This window comes from Balaenoptera ricei, chromosome 8 (genome assembly GCF_028023285.1).
Source record: "Balaenoptera ricei isolate mBalRic1 chromosome 8, mBalRic1.hap2, whole genome shotgun sequence".
NCBI classification, from domain to species: domain Eukaryota; kingdom Metazoa; phylum Chordata; class Mammalia; order Artiodactyla; family Balaenopteridae; genus Balaenoptera; species Balaenoptera ricei.
In genome coordinates this window covers 52,537,548-52,559,571 of record NC_082646.1, presented here as the reverse complement: position 1 = coordinate 52,559,571, position 22,024 = coordinate 52,537,548, and the positions used below count along the sequence as shown (strand labels likewise).

General features: G+C 38.9%; 1 protein-coding gene across 7 annotated transcripts in view; it reads right to left on the bottom strand.

Moving 5' to 3' along the window:
- Nucleotides 1-22,024, bottom strand: part of PRCP (prolylcarboxypeptidase) — a 71,225-nt gene that overhangs the window by 29,801 nt on the left and 19,400 nt on the right. For all 7 annotated transcript variants that reach the window (XM_059929435.1, XM_059929437.1, XM_059929436.1 and 4 more), the window contains exon 3: nt 3,068-3,208. In XM_059929435.1, the coding sequence (XP_059785418.1) occupies nt 3,068-3,208 (141 nt within the window). The remainder of the gene's footprint in view (nt 1-3,067; nt 3,209-22,024) is intronic.

Sequence of the window (22,024 nt, the reverse complement as noted above, 5' to 3'; positions counted from 1 at the left end):
TCGTGAAAAAAAGTCTGAATCTTTTTGCAACTCATGAAATGGACCAAAAAGAGTTCTCTGAGAAGCTGCACAATTCATATTTGTTCCACAGGTAAACAATATAATTGCTGTTTCATTGTTGCACATCAATCTCACACTGTATTAGAGTGAAACAATTAAAAATAAGCCCAAGTTGCTCAACTACCAGTCATTCCAACTCTCCTTATTCTGACACTCTAGCCTCAAAATCAACATTATGTCTAAAACAGCCTTCAAATTGCACTGTGTGCCAAAGAATCTAGGAAAGAGCTGCGGATAACTAAGTTATCTGCCTACTCACAGATAACTTTTATTTATAACATGAAAGAGAACAGTACAAATAAACATATTGGACTCCCTTGGGTTTTATGTTAATCTTATTTACATGAAGATAAATAGTAGCTAACAATAGCTAATATTAATTGAGTGCTTACCACTTGTCAGATACCCTTCTAAACACTTTATATGTATTCACTTAATTATCACAACAATCTTAGAGATAGGCATTTTGATTATACCCATTTTACAGACAAGGACACTGAGGCACAAGAGTTTAAATAACCTGTGACAGTCACACGGCTAGAAAGCAGCAGAGCTAAGATTCAAGCACAGGCCATCTGGCTCCGGAACACAATCATCAAGTGCAGTAAGACCTCCTTATTTCCACACATAATGCTGGTCATTAATCAACCATTGCATTTTTTCACTTACCTCAAATTGTGCCCTCAGAACCCTTCTTAACAAAGCATTCTAGGTGTCCCACTTCAATCGGCTAGATTTAGATTTAGCACAGATTAAAACTACTTGTCATCCCCAGTGCACATTATTGCTTTTTAATGAGCTGTTGCTCCCTAACAAAGACTGAGAAACTCTAAGTTTTTTTGTTTGTCTTGACCAATAAATAAACAATTAAAAGAGCTGTATGCATGTGAGGACGGAGAATCTAACTTGATATCTGTGATGGTTTCAAATAACCCCCATTTTCTCTCTTAACACCTTGCTCATTCCCTGCCATGTATCTACAGATTCTGTAACACCAGCTCAAGATGCCCTCCTCTGTCAGCCCCCACTATGGCTTACTGATCACACCTTCCTCTCAACACCACTGTGCTAGGTATAGATCTCTATTACTTTGCTGCAATATTTACTTACATGTGTGTCTGACCCTACTAGACTATGAGTTTCTTAAGGGTAAGGATCATCCATCAAAATAGCCAGAGGAGTTGACTTCAGGGTTTGAGAGGAAGCAACTGCATTAAGTGATTATTTACCTGTACCTATTTCAGGGTGTTTTTATTTTTCAAAAGAGGTCCATGTAACATATTAATATTAAATAACATTATGTGCCAGCATTGTTCTAAGTTCCTAATTCTTATTTGCCCTCATAACAACTCAATTAACTAGACATTACTATAACCATTTAATATATAAAAACTAAGGCACAGAATAAGAAACTAACTCAAAGTCACAAAGCATAGTGGCGAAACCAGAATTCAAATCTTATCACTGGCTGACATCTTCACTCTTGACCACTATGCTATACTGCCTCTCAATAAATAAATGTCCAGAATACGTAAATATGCAACCCAAACGTTTTAGTGTGTAAAGGAAGGTGTGTCTAGGGCTGGGAAAGGGCCAAGATTTGTCCTTCTAGGATCTGCCTCTATCAGGTACCTGGAACTCTTCCTACCCTGAGTAGCTCTTCCTTTCTACCATTTCAGAGGTCAGAGATTCCCAGCAAGTCTTATTAAATTATACTGCAGTGCCTGTCAGAGCAGTGGGGTCTGTGGAGGCAGAAACAGTTGCCTACCTATGATAAAGAACAGGAGCTGGGAAAATAACTGAATAGGAGAACCTGCCCCGTGGCCTTGGCATAAAAGAGAAATCACATTAGAAAGAGAAAGGGAGACAAGGCAGCCTCAGTTGTTTCACAGAATAACAGAGCAGGAATCTGAAGGAAAATAAGTCCTGATTTCATCTGTCACTCATCTAAGAGAGACAGATATCTAGGATCTCAGCTCTTAGAGAATTATTTTATTTTCAACTAACATATTTAGACTATTAGCATTCCTAAGGAAATAATCAGAAATGTGGACTGTGATAACACAGTATAACTGGGTTCATATCTTTGCTTTCAGTGCAGTTCGGTTCAACATTTACTAAGACCTCCTGAATACCAGGCACCATGCCGAACATTGGCAGTGTAGAAAATATGATTCAGTCCCCACTTTAAGGTAATTCACAGACTAGCTTTTCAGTAGAAAGTTGTCATTTTCTAGTCTTAGCTCTGGAACATTAAAAAGGAAAATTTATTCCTTTCATGTGTCCTCCTAAATTAAGTTTTGTTAACAGATTCAAGCATTATTATAAAAGATGATAGAATATATAGTCAGGGAAGCAAGATAACAGCTATACTCTTTTACCCTCACAAATATAAGAAAAATGGTAGAACAGGAAAGCTAAAATATAGCTACAGTTTTACCTTTGTCCATTCCTATTTGACAATCAAACGTGTATTTTTTTTTCTTATTTGCACTGGCTTTGTTTAGATTTTATTAATTCATTCATTTAACAAATATTTATTGAGTACCTACTATATGCCTAGCACAGTCCTGGATCTGAGCATACAACACTGAACAAACAAAACTTCCTGCCCTTGTGTTCACATTCTAGAGACCATAATAATAATAATAAACTATATGCCATAACATTCCTACTCCCATTTCCCTCATATCCTTGTTCAATCATTAAATAAGCTGGGATTTTTTTTTTAATCTTTTAAAATTCAATTGTCCAAAAATAGTATTTCATTCTTTTCATGTGTAATTCTTTAAGGCTGAACAGGCTTGTTGGATATCTGTATTTATTCTTTTGTGAACTGCCTATTCATGTACTTTTGCTGTTTTTCTATTATTCGTGAGTTTATCTTTTTGTTATTTTTTAAAGAACTTCACAATACAGAAATAGTCATATATACTGCAAAAGATTTTTTCCAGTTGATCAAAATAAAAAGGAAATTGAGCCCAGAGTTTCACAAATCTGCACATACCGTATTATTGCAAAACCAGATAATGTCCCCTTCATTCCCAGTGTAGAAAAGTATAGATCCACCATCTTCCTTCCAGTGTTTATCAGCTATTAGGTACCGTTGTTTAAAAGTTTTATCAGTATGAAATCCAAAATGATCAACCTATGACAAAAAAGAAACAGACAAGACATATTTCAACGGGTAGTAATTAAATATCAAACAAGTATTTATATTTATTCTTCCATTAAAATCAATCTATGCTACAAAAATCACAAAAAAATTTAAACTTCATTTGGTTTCATTAGTAGTAGTAATATTGATATTGTTATTTTGAAATTATTTTCTTTATATTTTAAGATAAAGCAATGTTATTGGTGGTCAAGATTTTCAGTGTAAGACAAAAGATACAATTATAAAATCAAGTAGCTACTTAAAAACACAATAATGTTAAAATTGAATGAAATAGTAGAACCTATTAATTGGAACCTATTCATTTTTAAAATACAGACATTCCTTACTACTTGAATTTTCATTATTGAAACTTTTAATATCAAAATTCAAGGACTAAACAGACCACTGAAAAGGTCTATAAACATTGTCACCCCAATAACAATTAACATTCCAAGGGCCAGGATTTTGGTATCTAATACTATTCCCCACTAAAAGGAATACGGCTTGTTAGTGAAATGGCTGCCTGACATTTGGGACAAGGAAGCTACAAGATACACCAATGCATCTTCCTGTGCAAGGAAGCACTCAAAAATTAATGGAGTTATATCTAACAAATATAGGAGCCAACTACAAAGGACTATCATTGGCTAAAGTTTTAATAAATTGAACATAAAACATATTGAACATAAGAATGATGACTGTAGTTGATTGAAACGTTCAATTCATGAAAATCCATTACTCCATAAGGATATCAAAAAAGAAAAAGCAAGAAAAATATTCATTCGCCACCATTTAAGTTATTTATTAAACCAACTCCTCACTTAGAAGTTGTAAATAAAAATGTAAAGAACTCAACATTTAACCTGCTTTTCCAATAGAACTATATATTTCAGGGTACCAAATAGTCCCAGTTGATGAAAAAGAGCTCTGTTTTACCAAATGTCAGCTAATGCAGAAGGAATGACAGAATTAGAAAAATGATATTTGGCAAACCCTAGCGAAGTTACTGATTCAGGCAAGAATTACCAAATAGTGTTAAAAGCATTAGGAGAATGGATGACAGGAAAATGAACATTCATATTACTACCAAGGTAATACCATAGAGAATACTGTCACAAGATCAGGCTGTCATCACCTTAACCTAGTAATCAAAGTTAGCATCACTAACAGTGGTGTGAGCAGGAATTACGTATCTCCTCACATGGTACAACACAAAGCACATTTCACCTATGATGAATTCTTGCCAAAAATGTTCGACTGGGGCTTCCCTGGTGGCACAGTAGTTAAGAATCCGCCTGCCAATGCACGGGACACGGGTTCGAGCCCTGGTCCGGGAAGATCCCACTTGCCGCGGAGCAACTAAGCCCGTGAGCCACAACTACTGAGCCTGCGCTCTAGAGCCCTCAAGCTACAACTACTGAAGCCCGTGCTCTACAGCAAGAGAAGCTACCGCAATGAGAAGCCCCCGCGTGCAGCAACGAAGACCCAACACAGCCTAAAATTTAAAAAAAAAAAAAAAAAAAAAGTTCGACTTCTAGCTTAGTCCAGTCTTTACATCTAATTTCCAGTTTCTGGGAAATACAAAGGGTAGAAAAACAAGCTGAAGATACTCTGAAGAGGCAATCAGACAAATCCAAAGGTAAGCATTTTACAAGAAAAAGGCAAGGCAATATCCTGATAAAAGGACTGTTTTAGATTAAATAAATTTTAAGGAACATAATAATCAAATGCAATGCATGATTCCAGATTGTATCTTGGTTTGAACAAACAAGATATAAATGACAATAAATTGGGACAACTGGGTTAATTTAAATATGGACTAGGTATTAGGTGAGACTAAGGACTTGTTAATTTTGTTAGGAGTGATCATATTGTTTTGGCTACATAAAAAAATGTTTTTCTTTTTCTACAGCTGTACATTGAAGGATTTAGAGAGAAAACATCATGCAGTCTATAATTTACTTGAAAATACTTCAGCATAAAAAAGTAAAATGAATTTAAAGGAAAAAATATAATCTATACTGAGAGAGAAAAAAACACACTGGCTACTGAGACTTTGTGAGATACAATATAAAACATGTCAAAATGACACAATTTTAAGCTTACGCTGAACTTTAAATGTATTTTTTGAGTTTTTTCACCATTCTCTTCATAAACTCACCATTTAAAAAATACAATTATTAAACCCTATAATATGGTAAAGTTCATATACAACTATCTGAATTTAAAGAGTTACCCAACAGTACAGAGCCCACTGAGCCTTTAGGGTCATAGTGTTTGAATTCTTCAGTGCTTTGGAGGGACAGGAGTGAGAATGCAGGGTGGTCTGGGGCATACATAGGCTGATCCAGTGCTGCTCCAGCCTTCCTGGGGCAGGAGCTGGTTCTGACCTAATCCAGATCTTGTAAGATTTCCCTTGGCTGTTCTAAAACAGATGGAACTTCCTGCACCCACTCCATCTACACACACACACACACACACACACACGCGCGCACACTTCACATTCATACCAGAGGTCCCAAAATGCAAGTTTCTCAAAACTGCACCTAATGCACACTTCCCAATGTCCACGATCATCACCATATATGGTCCTAAAATACAAGCTATTCTAATATAAAGACTATCTCCCTTTCAGTAAAATAATCAGTCTGTATGGAACAGGTATATAATAATGATGTCCATGTGCTAAAAAATCCCTCCCATGACATATGTTAACTCACTCAATCACTTATTCAACAAGCATCTATTGAATGGGCCAAGTACTTGTTCTAGGCCAAGTAGTAAACTAAGCAACAGGATAAAGAGTTAGCTGAGCCACAGCTCCTTGATTTAACTTAAACTAATTCAATTATACCCACTAAGCCTAAAAGTAAAAAAGAGCAAGAGAAACAGGCAAACATTAAGGGAAGATAGACAAGTGATTCCACTTGCTTCCATTCAAATTAGTAGTGTTTCTCCATGTGAGGTCCCTAGATATCAGTATCAGCTTCATCTGGAACTTGTCAAAAATGCAAATTCTCTGGCTGAATCCTAGGCCTACTGAATTAGAAACTGTGCGGAGTAGAACCCAGTAACTTGTGTTTTAACAAGCCCTCCAAGTAATTCTGATGTACAGCTAACATTTTGAGAACCAATGAGTTAGCATAAGCCCCCAAATAAGGCAAGAATCTGCTATTCCTTCTCTTGATCTAGGTTTCAGAATACTTCTAATATGTAAGCATCTCACTATGCTGAATGAAACTCTGATGTTTAAAGATGTGAATTACCACCCAACACGGCCCCTAAATACAAGCCAACTGCATCATTTGAAGCTCAACAGGAAAAACCATGATCTGTTTCAACAAAGGAGGAAGGACTAGCTGTGTTGGACTTAAAGGAAGGAAGTACACAGCTCTCTGACAAGATGCCTTCCCCTAGTATTCTCAAAGATAATTCTGCCATAGTGATTTTCAACTTACCCACTGACTTTAGAGCCTAGCCTTGTAAAATGAGATATTGCCGCCGTTCCCTTTAAAAGCAGCCCACAAAGAAACCTATTTCAATAATACAGTCTAAAGGTTTCGAATTTGAAAACATGGGTATGTGTTTGTATATATCATGTTAAGTGTATATGGTAAAAAATTCTCGCCAGAGGAAAAGCTTGTATCTAGAATTACAAGAGCCACAAGAACTTTAGACAGAGAAAGCCAAACTTCCTTGTGTGGCCACTCTCAGGGCACTCCTGCTCCTAGCAATCCCTAATTGTTTAGCTTGGGGAAAAGGGGGTGGAACTCTGGTATGACAGAAAGAAAGCAGGTTAGAAGTCAATAGATCTGAACTTGAATTGCTACTGTGGGGCCTCAGGCAAGTCAGGCAAGTCACTTCACCTCTGTGAGCCCCGCTGTTGTCCTATATAAAATAAGGATAACAACACATAACTCAAAGGATTGCTGTGAAGATTAGAGAAAACATATCTAAAGTATTAGGTATAGTCCCTGATATATAATACATGCTCAGTGAATGTTAGCTCTCCACTCCATCCCATCTGCACACCAATCCTAAGCATGGAGTACTTAGATGGGGTAAATAAGGCAGAGAGGGATGAAGCTCTTCACAGAATTATAGGACATACCCTTAGAATGTCAAAATTTCCTATCTCTTGAGTGCTTCACCTAAATATTAAACAGCTAGAAAGAGGTAGTGAAATATCATTTGCAAAACATTAATTTGCAGAATTTTCTTGACTCTTCCTAATCATCAACGATATCAACTTCGGGCTACACAACTTGTAGATATTTTCCAATATCTAACGACCCAGCATACTAGGTGCAGTGTGCCCTCTGCTGTTGAGAACTGAGGCCTGCATGCCACTTACATGCCACTTACATGCCTGTGCTCCTGAACAGAGATTTTATAAATCACAACATAAAAGGAGACAGGGAGGTAGAAGCCATTTGATCTGCATTGTTCAACTGAAGAAACGAGACTCAAAGAGGTCAAGTGCCTTGGTCAAGGTTACAAGTCAGAGGCAAACCTGGAATTTTTAATTGTTTTTTCAATTTGGTGTATTGAGATAACTAAAATAATTAATACCACTGTAAAAGCCACACAGGCATGACCTCAAAAAGGAAAAACACCTCTAGTCACACACAGCAGTTCTTTCTAGAATGTGGTCCTAGAAATTTCAAGAGATGCTTCCCTTCTTCACCTTGTAGAGGATAAAGAGATCCCTGAGAATGGGTAGGCAAGAAGGAATAAAGAGAACAACATCCTTTAAATAGTTTATTGTGGCAAAAATAACTATTTGGACTTTAAAACTGCCCAAAAATAAAATTTACACCCAGAAAAGCCTGTAAGAACATCACATCTATTAGAAACAGTTTTGGTGGCAACTTGGAGTGAGGGTTAACACAGAGCACCTGCTCGGTGTCTGGCACTGTGCTGGCGCTTTACACAAATCACCTCACCATCCTCCCCATTACCCTCTGGGGGCACGTTCATTATACCAGTCTTATAATAAGGACACTGAAACTCAGAGAGGTCGGATAACTTGTCCAAGGTAATATAACTGATAAATAAAAGTCAAATACAATTGTTTTTCATGTACTTTATCCACTACCCAATCCTACCTCTGACAAAATCCAGCCTTTTTTTCACTGTAACACACTATGGCAGATAGGGCTGGCTACAAACTTCAACCTTCAGCAGGGGGCACTAGAGTATCTTCATTTGCAAAATGAAGTACATATCCCCAAACACATACTAACAGTTATACTGAAGAATATGGTCTTTTCACTGACCTGACTCAAGAATTGTTACTATATTGTTTTTAACTCATTTAATCAGACTGCTGATAAAAAAAAAAAAATCACGTTGACTCTTAGTAGCTTTTAGGTTTTTTTTTTTTAATTAATTAATTAATTTATTTATTTATGGCTGCTTTGGGTCTTCGTTTCTGTGCAAGGGTTTTCTCTAGCGTGGCAAGCGGGGGCCACTCCTCATCGCAGTGCGCGGGCCTCTCACTATCGCGGCCTCTCCTGTTGCGGAGCACAGGCTCCAGACGCTCAGGCTCAGTAATTGTGGCTCACGGGCCCAGCCGCTCCGCGGCACGTGGGATCTTCCCAGACCAGGGCTTGAACCCGTGTCCCCTGCATTAGCAGGCAGATTCTCAACCACTGCGCCACCAGGGAAGCCCCTAGCTTTTAGTTTTAAGAAACTCAGTATACAGTTGGTTTCATTTACATACCCAGATATATGATAATAGTTAACTGAAATTTTACTAAACATATGTAAAGTATACTCAGAGATATACAAGACAAAAAAATAGACTCACACTTCCAATACATTAAAGCATCTTGAAAGAGGGCTCTCTTATCTCCAATTCTAATCCAGAGATGTTAAAATGAAATAAGACGTCCTTTCTTCCATTTGATGTGTGTACCCTGTATTAATTATGGAATTATGGCATTACATTCTATTAGAGTTCCTAAATGGAGACTGACATTGTTTCTGGGCAAGTTTGATCTCCCCTGAAGGGGTAGACACCTTCATGTTAGAAGGACACAATTTCTCAAAGAAGGAACCAAAACCTGAAAGGAAGGTGGGGTTTAGGCAGGATCTAGGTTTATAGTTGGAGAAAAGTCCTATGAGTGGGGTCCTTCTAAGTTGTCCCTCACCCAGGAGTAGCCACAGAACTGGGTCAAGACAGGAGAGCAAGCCATATCTTATGAGTCAGATCATGGGTGACTCGGTTTATTTCTACTTTATTATGTCAGAATCTTTCAAGAATCCTTTGAATGTTCTACCTTTGTTCATCTGTACTACAAAGATATCAGGAAAGATTGGAGAGTGAATCTGACTTAAAAGAATTAAAAGGGAAACAGTATCCCTTGATGACAGAGTGGTGGTGGTGATAAGGAAAAGAATCACAAGTCCCTCCAAGAGGAAGGTGAGTCCAAGAAACAGGAACGTCATTCCCTTCCCACAGGGATGCTCCCTTCATTGCCAACCTTAGCAGGTCTAGTTTCCATTTTAACAAGGAAGGTGGAAGTTTCCTCAGAGATAACCTTCAAATGAAATCATCCTTCTATGTAATAAGATGCTGCATATCTTCACACATCTTTCTGTCCATATTAATATAAAAGAGAAAATTGTATTCCTTCCTTCTGTATATTATTTGTAACCTGCTCCTAGTCTCAAAAAAGAAACTCTTAGATATAAATTATTTTCTTAAAGATAAAACAAACTGGGAAGGGAATAAAAGGATATGAGAGAGTCTGCCATGGAAAAAGTTTGGCTATCCAGCTTCCTACACCTACAAATGGATTGTTAGAAAGGCAAGAACACAATAGCTACCACAGTGCCCCTGTACAAGACAGATACTTTATAAATAATTATTAAATGAATGCAGTCCAAATCTTCATAATGTGATTCCCCACATTTCTGTGTAAAAGGTCCTCTTGTTAATGTTAAAATTCTCATAGACACTTTATATCATGTTATATCAAGCCAGTGCTTGAGAAAATATAAGAGAAGCTATTATAAATTCAATAATGGTATAAATAAATATCACAACAGCATCTAAAAATAGTATATACTATTTTTAATAGTATATACTTCGTAGGAAAATGGATTCAACACAATTCTACAGTGTTCAGGAAGCCTCCTTTCCCCTGACCAAAGACTTTGGACCCCAAAAGGAGAATCACATTCTAAATTACCAAAATTCTATGACATCAAAATATTCTCTGCTCTACTACTAAAACAAAGGTGAAGATATCCTGCCCTTAAGAACACCTAAAACATTCCAGTAAATCAAGAAATAACATGTTTTGTCAAACAATAGTCAGGTGTTTCAGCAGAGGAAGATTCTGGCATCATCTGTTGGCTAAACAGCTCTGTGAGAGCACCACACGATCAATAACTTCCTGTGGCTTCAGGAAGCTCTGTACCACTAGAATTACCTGACCACAGTTTAAGCTCTCAAATTAGAGATAAAGTGTCACTGCAATTATTAAATATCTAAATTTTAGTAAATGTTACATCGTCAGAGGGCGCTGTTGTATAAGTATTGGGTTGGCCAAAAAGTTCGTTCGGGTTTTTCCACGTTAATAAAAAACCCGAACGAACTTTTTGGCCAATCCAATAGTAAAGTAGGAGAACCGTTAGGTTTTAAATATTAGATTCATAAAATTTTAGGACAGGAAAGGAACTTAAATCTCAAGTCCAAACTCTTAAATGAAAAAACCTGAGATACAAAGATGTCAATTATTTTACATCTTTCTTTTTAAATAAAGAAATATTCACATAGTTTAAAGTCAGGGTTCAAATGCATGCTGTTAGAAGTCAGACTAGTGATTACCCTTGTGGGGGAAAGTCACTCTTAAAGAGCATGAGAGGATTCTGGATTTAGGATGGTGCATTTTTCTATACCTATAAGATAATTAGCAAATGGATTTGTAAACACTTAAGATTTCCTTTAGGATACATGTATTATGTACATATGATGTTTATATTTCTATTTCACTATAGTCATATGTAAATTATACTAAATCACATTTATATTAAATTTTTCTTCAGACTATACTACAAAGCTACAGTAATCAAGACAGTATGGTACTAGCACAAAAACAGAAATACAGATCAATGGAACAGGATAGAAAGCCCAAAGATAAACCCACACACATATGGTCACCTTATTTTTGATAAAGGAGGCAAGAATATATAATAGGGAAAAGACAGCCTCTTCAATAAGTGGTGCTGAGAAAAATGGACAGCTACATGTAAAAGAATGAAATTAGAACACTCCCTAACACCATACACAAAAATAAAATCAAAATGGATTAAAGACCTAAATGTAAGGCCAGACACTATAAAACTCTTAGAGGAAAACATAGGCAGAACACTCTGTGACATAAATCACAGCAAGATCCTTTTTGACCCACCTCCTAGAGAAATGGAAATAAAAACAAAAATAAACAAATGGGACCTAATGAAACTTAAAAGCTTTTGCGCAGCAAAGAAAAACATAAACAAGATGAAAAGACAACCCTCAGAATGGGAGAAAATATTTGCAAACGAAGCAACTGACAAAGGATTAATCTCCAAAATTTACAAGCAGCTCATGCAGCTCAATATCATAAAAACAACCCAATCCAAAAATGGGCAGAAGACCTAAATAGACATTTCTCCAAAGAAGATATACAGATTGCCCACAAACACATGAAAGGATGCTCAACATCACTAATCATTAGAGAAATGCAAATCAAAACTACAATGAGGTATCACCAGGTGAGGTATCACCTCACACCAGTCAGAATGGCCATCGTCAAAAAATCTACAAACAATAAATGCTGGAGAGGGTGTGGAGGAAAGGGAACCCTCTTGCACTGTTGGTGGGAATGTAAATTGATGCAGCCACTATGGAAAACAGTATGGAGGTTTCTTAAAAAGCTAAAAATAGAACTACCATACGACCCAGCAATCCCAATACTGGGCATATACCCTCAGAAAACCATAATTCAAAAAGAGTCATGTACCACAATATTCACTGAAGCTCTATTTACAATAGCCAGGACATGGAAGCAACCTAAGTGTCCATCGACAGATGAATGGATAAAGAAGATGTGGCACATATATACAACGGAATATTACTCAGAAACGAAATTGAGTTATTTGTAGTGAGATGGATGGACCTAGAGTCTGTCATACAGAGTGAAGTAAGTCAGAAAGAGAAAAACAAATACTGTATGCTAACACATATATGGAATCTAAAAAAAAATTTAAAAATGGTTCTGAAGAACCTAGGGGCAGGACAGGAATAAAGACGCAGACATAGAGAGTGGACTTGAGGATACAGGGAGGGGGAAGAGTAAGCTGAGACAAAGTGACAGAGTGGCATGTACATATATACACTAGCAAATGCAAAATAGATAGCTAGTGGGAAGCAGCCGCATGGCACAGGGAGTTCAGCTTGGTGCTTTGTGACCACCTAGAGGGGTGGGATAGGGAGGGTGGGAGGGAGATGCAAGAAGGAGGAGATATGGGGATATATGTACATGTATAGCTGATTCACTTTGTTATAAAGCAGAAACTAACACACCATTGTAAAGCAATTATATTCCAATAAAGATGTTTAAAAAAAATTTTTTTTCTTTCACTTAAAAATGTGTATTGAGTATTCATTAGTGACAGGCATTAGGAAAGAGAACGTAGTAAGATACAATTCCATCTCTCAAGTTTTGAATCTAAAAAAAGTGATGAGCATACTAATAAACAATCACAAGATGGTATGGTTTAAGTTCTATATACAAAGTGCTGTGGGAGCTTAGAAGTTACGTTCCGACCTGCAGGAATCATGCAAGGCTTCACCAAGGAAGTGGTATCTGAGGTGAACTCTGAAGAGTAACAAGAATTTTTTCAAGTACAGAAAAGCATGTCAAGCAAAGGGAGCATGAGGAACTCTGCAGAACAAGCATATTCAGGAACTGTTGTTGTTTGTGGCAGAAGATATATAGTTCATGAGGAGAAGAGATGGGAGATGAGATTAGATTCACCAGGCTGCCACCTGATGTACATAGGAAAATCCCCCTATAAAGAGAAACCTAACTGAAATCTGAGATTGCCTCTCTAAATCAACAGTGAATGAGATAGGTACGCTAGAAATAGAGCCTTAATGAGGCAGAGACTTTCGTCTGTTGTCTTAGCCCACTGCTAAGTCCCCAGTGACTAGAATAATGTCTGGCACATGGTAGAAGATCAATGACTATACACAGAATAAATCCACGCATGCATACATCCTAGCTCTGCAGTTGGTATTAAAACAAACCCAACACAGCTTCAGAGAACAGCATGACTCAAAGCAATGAGAATGGAAATCAAAGTTCTCAAGATCAAGTTTGTGAGGATTCATTTATTGCATGGGTCTGTTACTGGCTTTGGAAGAGTTGCAGAATGCTGTAGTCAGATGTGCCTTTTGCCCAGTAACAAATCACGTGCCTGAGGAAGAACCCCAGCATAAAACCTAAACCCGACTCATAACAGTTTAGCTTTATCCAGGCTGCTGAGGAACCAGGAACTGCATGCCCTCTGCTGGGAGGATAAACAGGAAGATAAATACCTACAAATTAATACAGACAAAAGGCCAGCATCTAGGGAGGGGCAGGGGAAGGACTAATCAGCATTTTACTGAAGTATATAACCTAAAAGGTCAGGTATGACCTTGTGACAGGGTTATAGTCACAGTTTTTAGGGCTGTAAAGGACGTAAACCTGTGGCTCTCTGGCAGTGCACGGTTATTTAACCTGAATGACAGCTTCCTGTAAAATGTATATTATACTGGATCATTCAGCAGCATACTAGTGTTCAGTATCCCCAAATGTGCTGCAAAATGTCGATTTGATCAATGTGTAAGATACTTTTTTCCACAAAGAGTTTTATGAAGAAGAAAGAAACATGGTAGAGGTATAATGCCCAAGGCAAAAAGTGATCAGAGGGAATAGTTGAGACTATAGGTGAGAGGGGGTTAGTGATGCTGGGAGATTCTGAAGAGACAGGAGAAAATGGGGTCAAGACACAGATGGAGGGATTTGATTTGGACAGGAGGAACCCCTCCTCCGCTGGGAGACAGACGGGTGCAGAAGGAACTACATCTCTAGGTGGAAAAGGAGAACACTGACGGGGTTCTGGCTAAAACGCCTCTCGTACAACAACTAAGTTTTTTAATCAGTGAAGTAGGGGGCAAGGCTATCTACTAAAAGAGAGTAAAAGGGCATAGTGTGGCAATGATTTGAAGATAGAGGTGAAAGTGCAGCATGGAAGAAGGAATTGATGCTCAGGCCTTCATAGGATCCCTGAGTTTAGAGACTAAATTTGCAGGTACAACAATCTGCCTAGTTGTGGGTTTGCTTCAAAAGACATCCACCACCCAGGATAGGAGTAGAGAAGTTTACTGGCTGGATAAAACTAGGATAGGAATTTCATAAAGAGGCTGTGACAGAGAACAGGAGGCAAGGGAGTTGAGGTCATCCCTGATGTCCATGCAACCATGAATACCCAAAGCCATGAGGGCCTCTCCATCACAGGCAAATGCTGCCGACATCTGCTTGCTGAATTGCAAGGGAATCTGAACGAAGTTATATTTATTCCGTTTTAAAAAGTGAAAAATCTTGCCAGAACTCATACACAGTAATCCCCCCCACATCCATGGTGGGTACATTCCAAGACCCCCAGGAGATGCCAGAAACTGTAGGTCGTGCTGAACCCTATACGGTCAGCAAACCCAATATAGTCAGCCCTCCATATCCACAGCTGTGGAACCTACAGATACAGAGAGCCAACTGTATTATGCCATCGTATGGTACGATATATAAGGGCCTTAAGCATCCGTGGATTTTGGTATCCACGGAGGGGTCCTGGAACCAATTCCCTGTGGGTACAAAGGGAACATATTCTATGTTTTTTCACATGCTAACAGATGGGTAGCATATACAGCATGGATACACTAGACATAGGGATGATTCAGGTCCTGGCAGGAGAGAGCAGAAGGTGTGAGATTTCATCACACTACTCAGAACAGCACACAATTTAAAACTCATGAATTGTTTATTTCTGGAATTTTCCATTTAATATTTTTGCACCAAGGTTGACTGCAGGTAACTGAAACTGTGGAAACGAAAACCGCAGATGAGGGGGACAAACTAATGTTTTTCTTCCTTTATGATGGAAGAGATGGAGGCTGGTATCTGGTAAAAGGTAAAATGATAAAGAATCCCACCCCCACCCCCAAAAAGGCAAAACCATGCTTCTTAAGTACAGGATACAGACCTGTGTATGTATGTAATTTACAGTCCAATCTTCCGTATTCCCCCTCCTCTGAAGGGATGGTCCTCCTGCAGAGGACTGTGATGACTTCCCAAATCTACTCTTCTCCAACTGAGCAAAATCCCAGTTCTTACCCATATAACATGATTTCTAAAATCTTCACAACCCCATTCACATCCTAGTTCAATTATCTTCCCTTTCATGGATGGTGTGCCCAGAATTGAGCACAATGCATGAAATGTGGTCTAAGGAAGTGCCTTGCTCACCAATGGCTAGAAATAAATAACTTGTGAGTATGTTTATAGATATAGCTCCACTAATGCAGCCTACTTTAAATTGAGAGTCAGGGAAGGTGTACTGGGTTGAATAATGTCTCCCCCAAAATTCATGTTCTTCCCGGAACCTCAGAAAGTGACTTTATCTGGAAATAGGGTCATTACAAATATAATTAATTAAGATGAGGTCATTCTGGAATAGGGTTGGCCCTTAGTCCAATATAACTGGTGTCCTTATAAGAAGAGAAGAAACACAGAGACAGATACAGAGAGAAGGCCATGTGAAGACACGGACATACAAAAGAAAGACAGCCACGTGATGACAGAAGAGGACACTGGAATTATGCAGCTGCAAGCCACTAAGGATTGCCAGCAACTACCAGAAGCTAGGAGAGAGATGGAACAGATTCTCCCTAGGAGGAACCAATCACACCGACCTTGATTTTGAACTTCTGGCCTCCAAAACTGTTAGAAAATAAATTTCTGTTGTTTTAAGCCTCCCAGTTTGTGGTACTTTGTTACAACAGCCCTAAGAAACTAACATAGATGGCCTCTCCGTGGAGGTGGCACTGGGGGTAAAGCCTGAAGAAGCCAGCCAGGGGAAGAACTCTAGAAAGAAGAAACAGAAAATAAAAAGGCTCAGAGACTTGCCATGTTGTAAAAACAGAAAAGAGACCACAGTGTCTGGAACATGGTGAACAAGGGGAAGCATTGTGGTATGGGAAGAGGCTCAGGGCCAGGTAGGCCACAGTAGGGAGTTTAACACAAAGAGCAGTGAGAAAGCCTTAAAGAGCTGTAGGAGTTATTCTCATCTACGTTTTAAAGAGATGGCTCTGGCTGCTCTGTGGAGACTGGCCTGGAGAATGAGATGATAAAGAAAGGGAGAAGAGTAAATAGAAGTCCACGTAAGAGATCATGGCAAGACTGATAAATAAGCCAGGTTTCTTCAGTCACTATATATATAATATATATAACATCATACACCACTTTCTAAAATCATAATACACCCAGGAGAGATCACGATGAAAAAAGACCCAATGTATGACATCAGTAGTATTTGCATAACAGCAATCAACAAAAGGAAGTCTTCTGAATAGCTATAACCACCACTGTTGTCCTTTAATAACTGATTCTGCACTGACCCTGACTCTAGGCATTCTAAATAGCAAGAGCCCCACTAAAATGGTGAAAGAGTTCCAAGGCCATCAGGCTCCCAGTAGCATTTAATGGACGTGAACAAAGCAGATTTTACTTCTACTCTTTTCATCCAGAAACTATTTAAAGAAATTATACAACGTGAGAATGTAATTGTTCTCAAACCTGATGGTCTCTGTTCCTCTCTGGTGTGACAAAAGACATCAGGGACCACAATCTTTACCTGGTTACCTCTGTCAAATCAATAAACTACATTTTTAAAAAGTAGTATATACAAAGAAGATACTACTACACAATGCTAAAATGCATCTCCTCCTCTCCCACAAAGGACCTTCTGTGAATCATACTGTGAGAACTGCTGAAACAGAAAACTTACAGCATTCTCTCTTTAGAGATTGCTTTAAAGAAATAATTTTTTATTACATTGACTAATACATGACTTTAAACGCTTTTAGCATTCCAAAAAATTAAACTTTACAAAATGCCCACATGAAGATCATACACAAAAGGAAGCAACTGAAGAAAGTAGCAGCCTGAGCTTTTTCCTTCTGGGGAACTCCAACATCCAATTTTCAGTCCTGGTTTCACTATAAAGTGGCCTCTAGAGACTCTTAATCATCATCTTAAAAATACACTCTACAGACTACTCATTGTTTTCAGCATTCATCCGGTCTGAATGATAAGGGCGCTGTAAGAAAGATAAAGGAAGGGAAAAGGATATCCTCAGCTGAAACCAAAAAGCTCAGAACAATGACAGCAAGTTCAAACAGGACCAAGTTGCTCCTTGATTACTTTCAGGTGCTTTTGTCATTAGGCCACAGTCCTGCATAGCAACTGCCCAGAGCTAATACGATATATAGATAAATGACAGTCAGTGTTTACAGTCATTCATTCATTTAACAAGTATTTCTTGAGTGCCTACCAGGGGTTAGTGCTAGAGATACAACAGTGAACAAGCTAGATATGGTCACTGCCCTCACACTGCTTATAGTCTAATGAAAGAAGCAGATAATAAACAAGCACATACACAAATAAAGAAACACTTAAGAGGGACTTCCCTGGTGGCTTAGTGGTTAAGAATCCACCTGCCAATGCAGGGGACTCGGGTTCAATCCCTGGTCCAGGAAGGTCCCACATGCCACGGAGCAACTAAGCCCGGGCGCCACAACTACTGAGCCTGCACTCCAGAGCCCACGAGCCACAACTACTGAGCCTGCGCTCCAGAGCCCACGAGCCACAACTAGTGAGCCTGCAAGCCACAACTACTGAAGCCCACACGCCACAACTACTGAAGCCCGCGCGTTCTAGGGCCCGCGTGCCGCAACCACTGAAGTCCGCACGCCTAGAGCCCGTGCTCTGCAACAAGAGAAGCCACCGCAATGAGAAGCCCGCGCACCGCAATGAAGAGTAGCCCCTGCTCACAACTAGACAAAGCCTGTGTGCAGCAATGAAGACCCAATGCAGACAAAATAAATAAATAAAATAAAATATAAAATAAAATAAAATAAATTTTAAAAAGAAGAAACACTTAGAAACTGTAATTGTGCAGGTTTGACTCTGACAGAGAATAACAGAGATAGACCTAATTTTAATAGGGTGATCAGAGAAGGGGTCTCAGAACAGGCAATAGTTAATTAAGCCTTTAATCTCCACAGCCTTCTAGTTAGGTATGTCAACTGTGTGAAAAGGGGATTCTATTCAATGCCACTTCTTCCACAAAGCATTCCTTGGTCTTCCTGCCTTCTTTGTGCTTCCATGGTAATTTTAGCTCTATTATAGTGCTTTTCAAATGTAGCCTTTGCACTGTAGTTACCTATTTACACGTCGTACACCTGCTATACTATTATAAACCCTAGACTAAAGTAACCCTATATAAGATGCTAGACTCTATTGATCAAAACCATGTGTATTATTCCCACCTGCCTTGTGAATAATGTAAGGCCTGCACTAAGGGCTAAATGTACATTCTCTCACTTGTTCGTCACAGGAACCCTATGAAGTGAAGAGGCTGCATTTTTTTCCACCATGCCATACTGCGTCCCCTTTCTTGTTCATGTCTGAATCCCCACAGCACAAAGTACAGTGGGCACAGGACTTGCTCCATCAATGACTGCTGAGTTGAATTGAGCAGAAAAAGTGAGAAGTGTGATGTGACACCAGGAGACCAAGTAACCCAGGCTGGACTTGGGCTATACCAGTTAACTCTGCTCCAGGCCCTTGGGGCCACCAGTGAGGCTCTGTTAGCTTTCTATCAGGTGTGTTAGCCTCAGGAAATGTGAAGAGATCCTAAAATTACCAAGTTAAAATCCTACTCAACTGTGAAAGAGTAGAAGAGTGGCAAACAGAGGTGACCATGATAAATATTGATTCTCCTTAGCAAGGACAAGGCCCTTTCATACCCCATCACTTCCTGAGTGCCTACTGCACGTGTCTGGCTACACTGGCTACAATGATAAAAAGCACAGTCTTTGCTCTCAAAGAGGACACAGTCTAGTGGAAACAAGCGAGTAAAGAAACTATTTCTACACAAGGGATGCACATTATGCACAGGATGCTTGTTATGGCAGCCAAGAGGAGACACAACCCAACTAACTGCTGGTACAGGAGGCTAGAGAAGAGGCAAACTCAGAGAAGCTGACAATGCCTGTGCTGGGACCCTGCCCACCTCTTTTCCAACCTCATCTTCTGCCACTTGCCCCTCTCATAATTCAGAAATCATTTGGATATAATATGCTTTCTCAAGTCTTCAAAATTCAGAAATCATCTGGATATAACATGCTTTTTCATAATATCTGGATATAATATGCTGCACACGGATTTACCCCTGCCTGGAATGTCCTCCTCCCTCACGTCATTACAGAAAACTCCTACTTCACCCTCCATCCATCCAGGTGTTCACTCAAGCACTGTCCCCTCTGTAAAGCCTTCCAAGACAACCCCAGGTCCAGAGGAAAGTGCTCCTATCCAGTGGAAAAAGCCCTGCTTTGTAGTCTGGCAATCCTGAGTTGAAATGCTGATTGTACCACTTTCCAGTGAGGTAGATTCCAGCAAATATTTTCACATCTATGAACCTCAGTTGCCTCATTTCTAAAAGGGGCTACTAATATCTTCCTGACAAGGTTGCCAGGATTCAAGTATGTATACAAACCCCTGACCACAGTAAAGGCTCAAAATTTATTGCATTATAGCAAATAACCCCTGAGGATTGATGGCCATCAATAATTTTATTTTTTGTATTTAAAAAAACACACACAAAAGTACATTACAACCATATGGATATTGTTACAACATTTAACATGTGACCCTGGGGAACCTAAAAAGCAATTTGACAATGCATTTTCCCCAGGTATAATTCTGTCTTTACTAAGGCAGTAAAAATCATGCAAGATAGCCTTTACATAAAGGATCTTCTATAAGAGAAAAGAGCTGCCAGAAAGTATATAACCAAGAAAAGCTTCACCTCAAAGGCTCATTTCATTTAAAAAAGAAAGGAAGGAAGGGAGGAAAGAAAGGAAGGGAAGGAAAAAATCAGTGGAAAAGAAACAGCACATTCTTAGGAAAATTATTCAGGGGTAAGAATTACAGTCTGTCAACACTACTTACTATAGGATATCCCCTCCCTTGGGACTTCCCTGGAGGTCCAGTGGTTAAGACTCCACAGTCCCAATGCAGGGGGCCCAGGTTTGATTCCTGATCAGGGAACTAGATCCCACATGCTGCAACTAAGACTTTGCACAGCCAAATAAATAAATGTTTAAAAAAAAAAAAAAAAAGAATATCCCCTTCCTTTAAAACTATAATTCAAGAAGTCTGCAATGAAAAGGTAATTACCACCATTTGTAAGTGATGGTGTTTTCATCTCATAGCATAGTACCTCTTAGAGTTCCCCATTTTAAAAAGTCTTTTTTGTTCATTCCCAAAATGGATGAGTATTAAACAAGAAATAAATCTTCTCCCTTACAGTATCCTGCTTTTGCTCCTTAGTATTTAGAAATACAATCCAAGTCAGGAAACCTCAATTACAAGCCCTGCTATTATGCAAGCACATAAACACTAAGGAAGAAAACAAGTAAAGAGGAAATGAATGTGTGTTATTCCCACCTGCCCCTGTGAAAGGAAAAACCCCTGAAAGGAATGATTTAACTACCAAAGGAAAAATCTGTAAGACTACTAAGGGATACCCAAGTCCCCAAGTCCCTTCTTCCCCAAACAGAATCATCTTCCTACAGTAGGAATAGTTTTCACCATGCAGGTCTTTCTCCTCTGAACCCTCGTGCTATATACCTCTCCTGCAATACTTTACACTCACCCTTAGTAAAGATTTTTGCTTCCAGGACTTAACCTCTCCATTACAAGAGAACGATTTATCTTTGTAAGGTCCATCTAGTCTAGATTAGTGTTTTATAAAATGGAGGTTGTGATCCATTAGTGGGTTATAAACTCAATTTAGTGGGTCACAGTCAGCATTTCTCTTTAACAAAATTGCACATTATTCAGCAAGCTAGCTACAGAATCTATGTCTACCAAGAAATTTTAAAAATCTAATAGCTTGAATCATTATGTTCCTATGGGTGTATTAATTCTAAGGCTTTCTACTTGAGGGATAGCTACCTATTAAATCACATTCCAAGATGTAATTATAATTCAGGCAACAAGAGCCATTTCACAAAGTAGAGCACAGTTAACAGTCAAATGAATGCTACAGACATTAAGTACTAGGGAAGCCCAGGGAAGGATAGCTCATGCTAGGCTAGGTCAGTTGGGGAAGGTTTCCCTGAGAAAGTGAGGCTTAAGCAGGGCCCAGTAAGATCTGGATTGGAAAAGAGGAGAAGAGAAAAAAACACAGTGCCAGCTGGCCTGGACGGAGGCCTAAAGAACAGAGGAACTCAAGAGGCTATTGTAGTAGTTTACTTTGGGCCTACACAAGGTAATAATTCTGGGAATGTAAAAGAAGGGGCAAAAACTAGGAAGGAATCATGGACAGTCTTCATGATTGATTGGATTTTTGGCATGAAGGTGAAGGTGAGGGAATCAAATGATTCAAAAGTTTCCTATTCTGGGTGACCAAGAAGAGAGT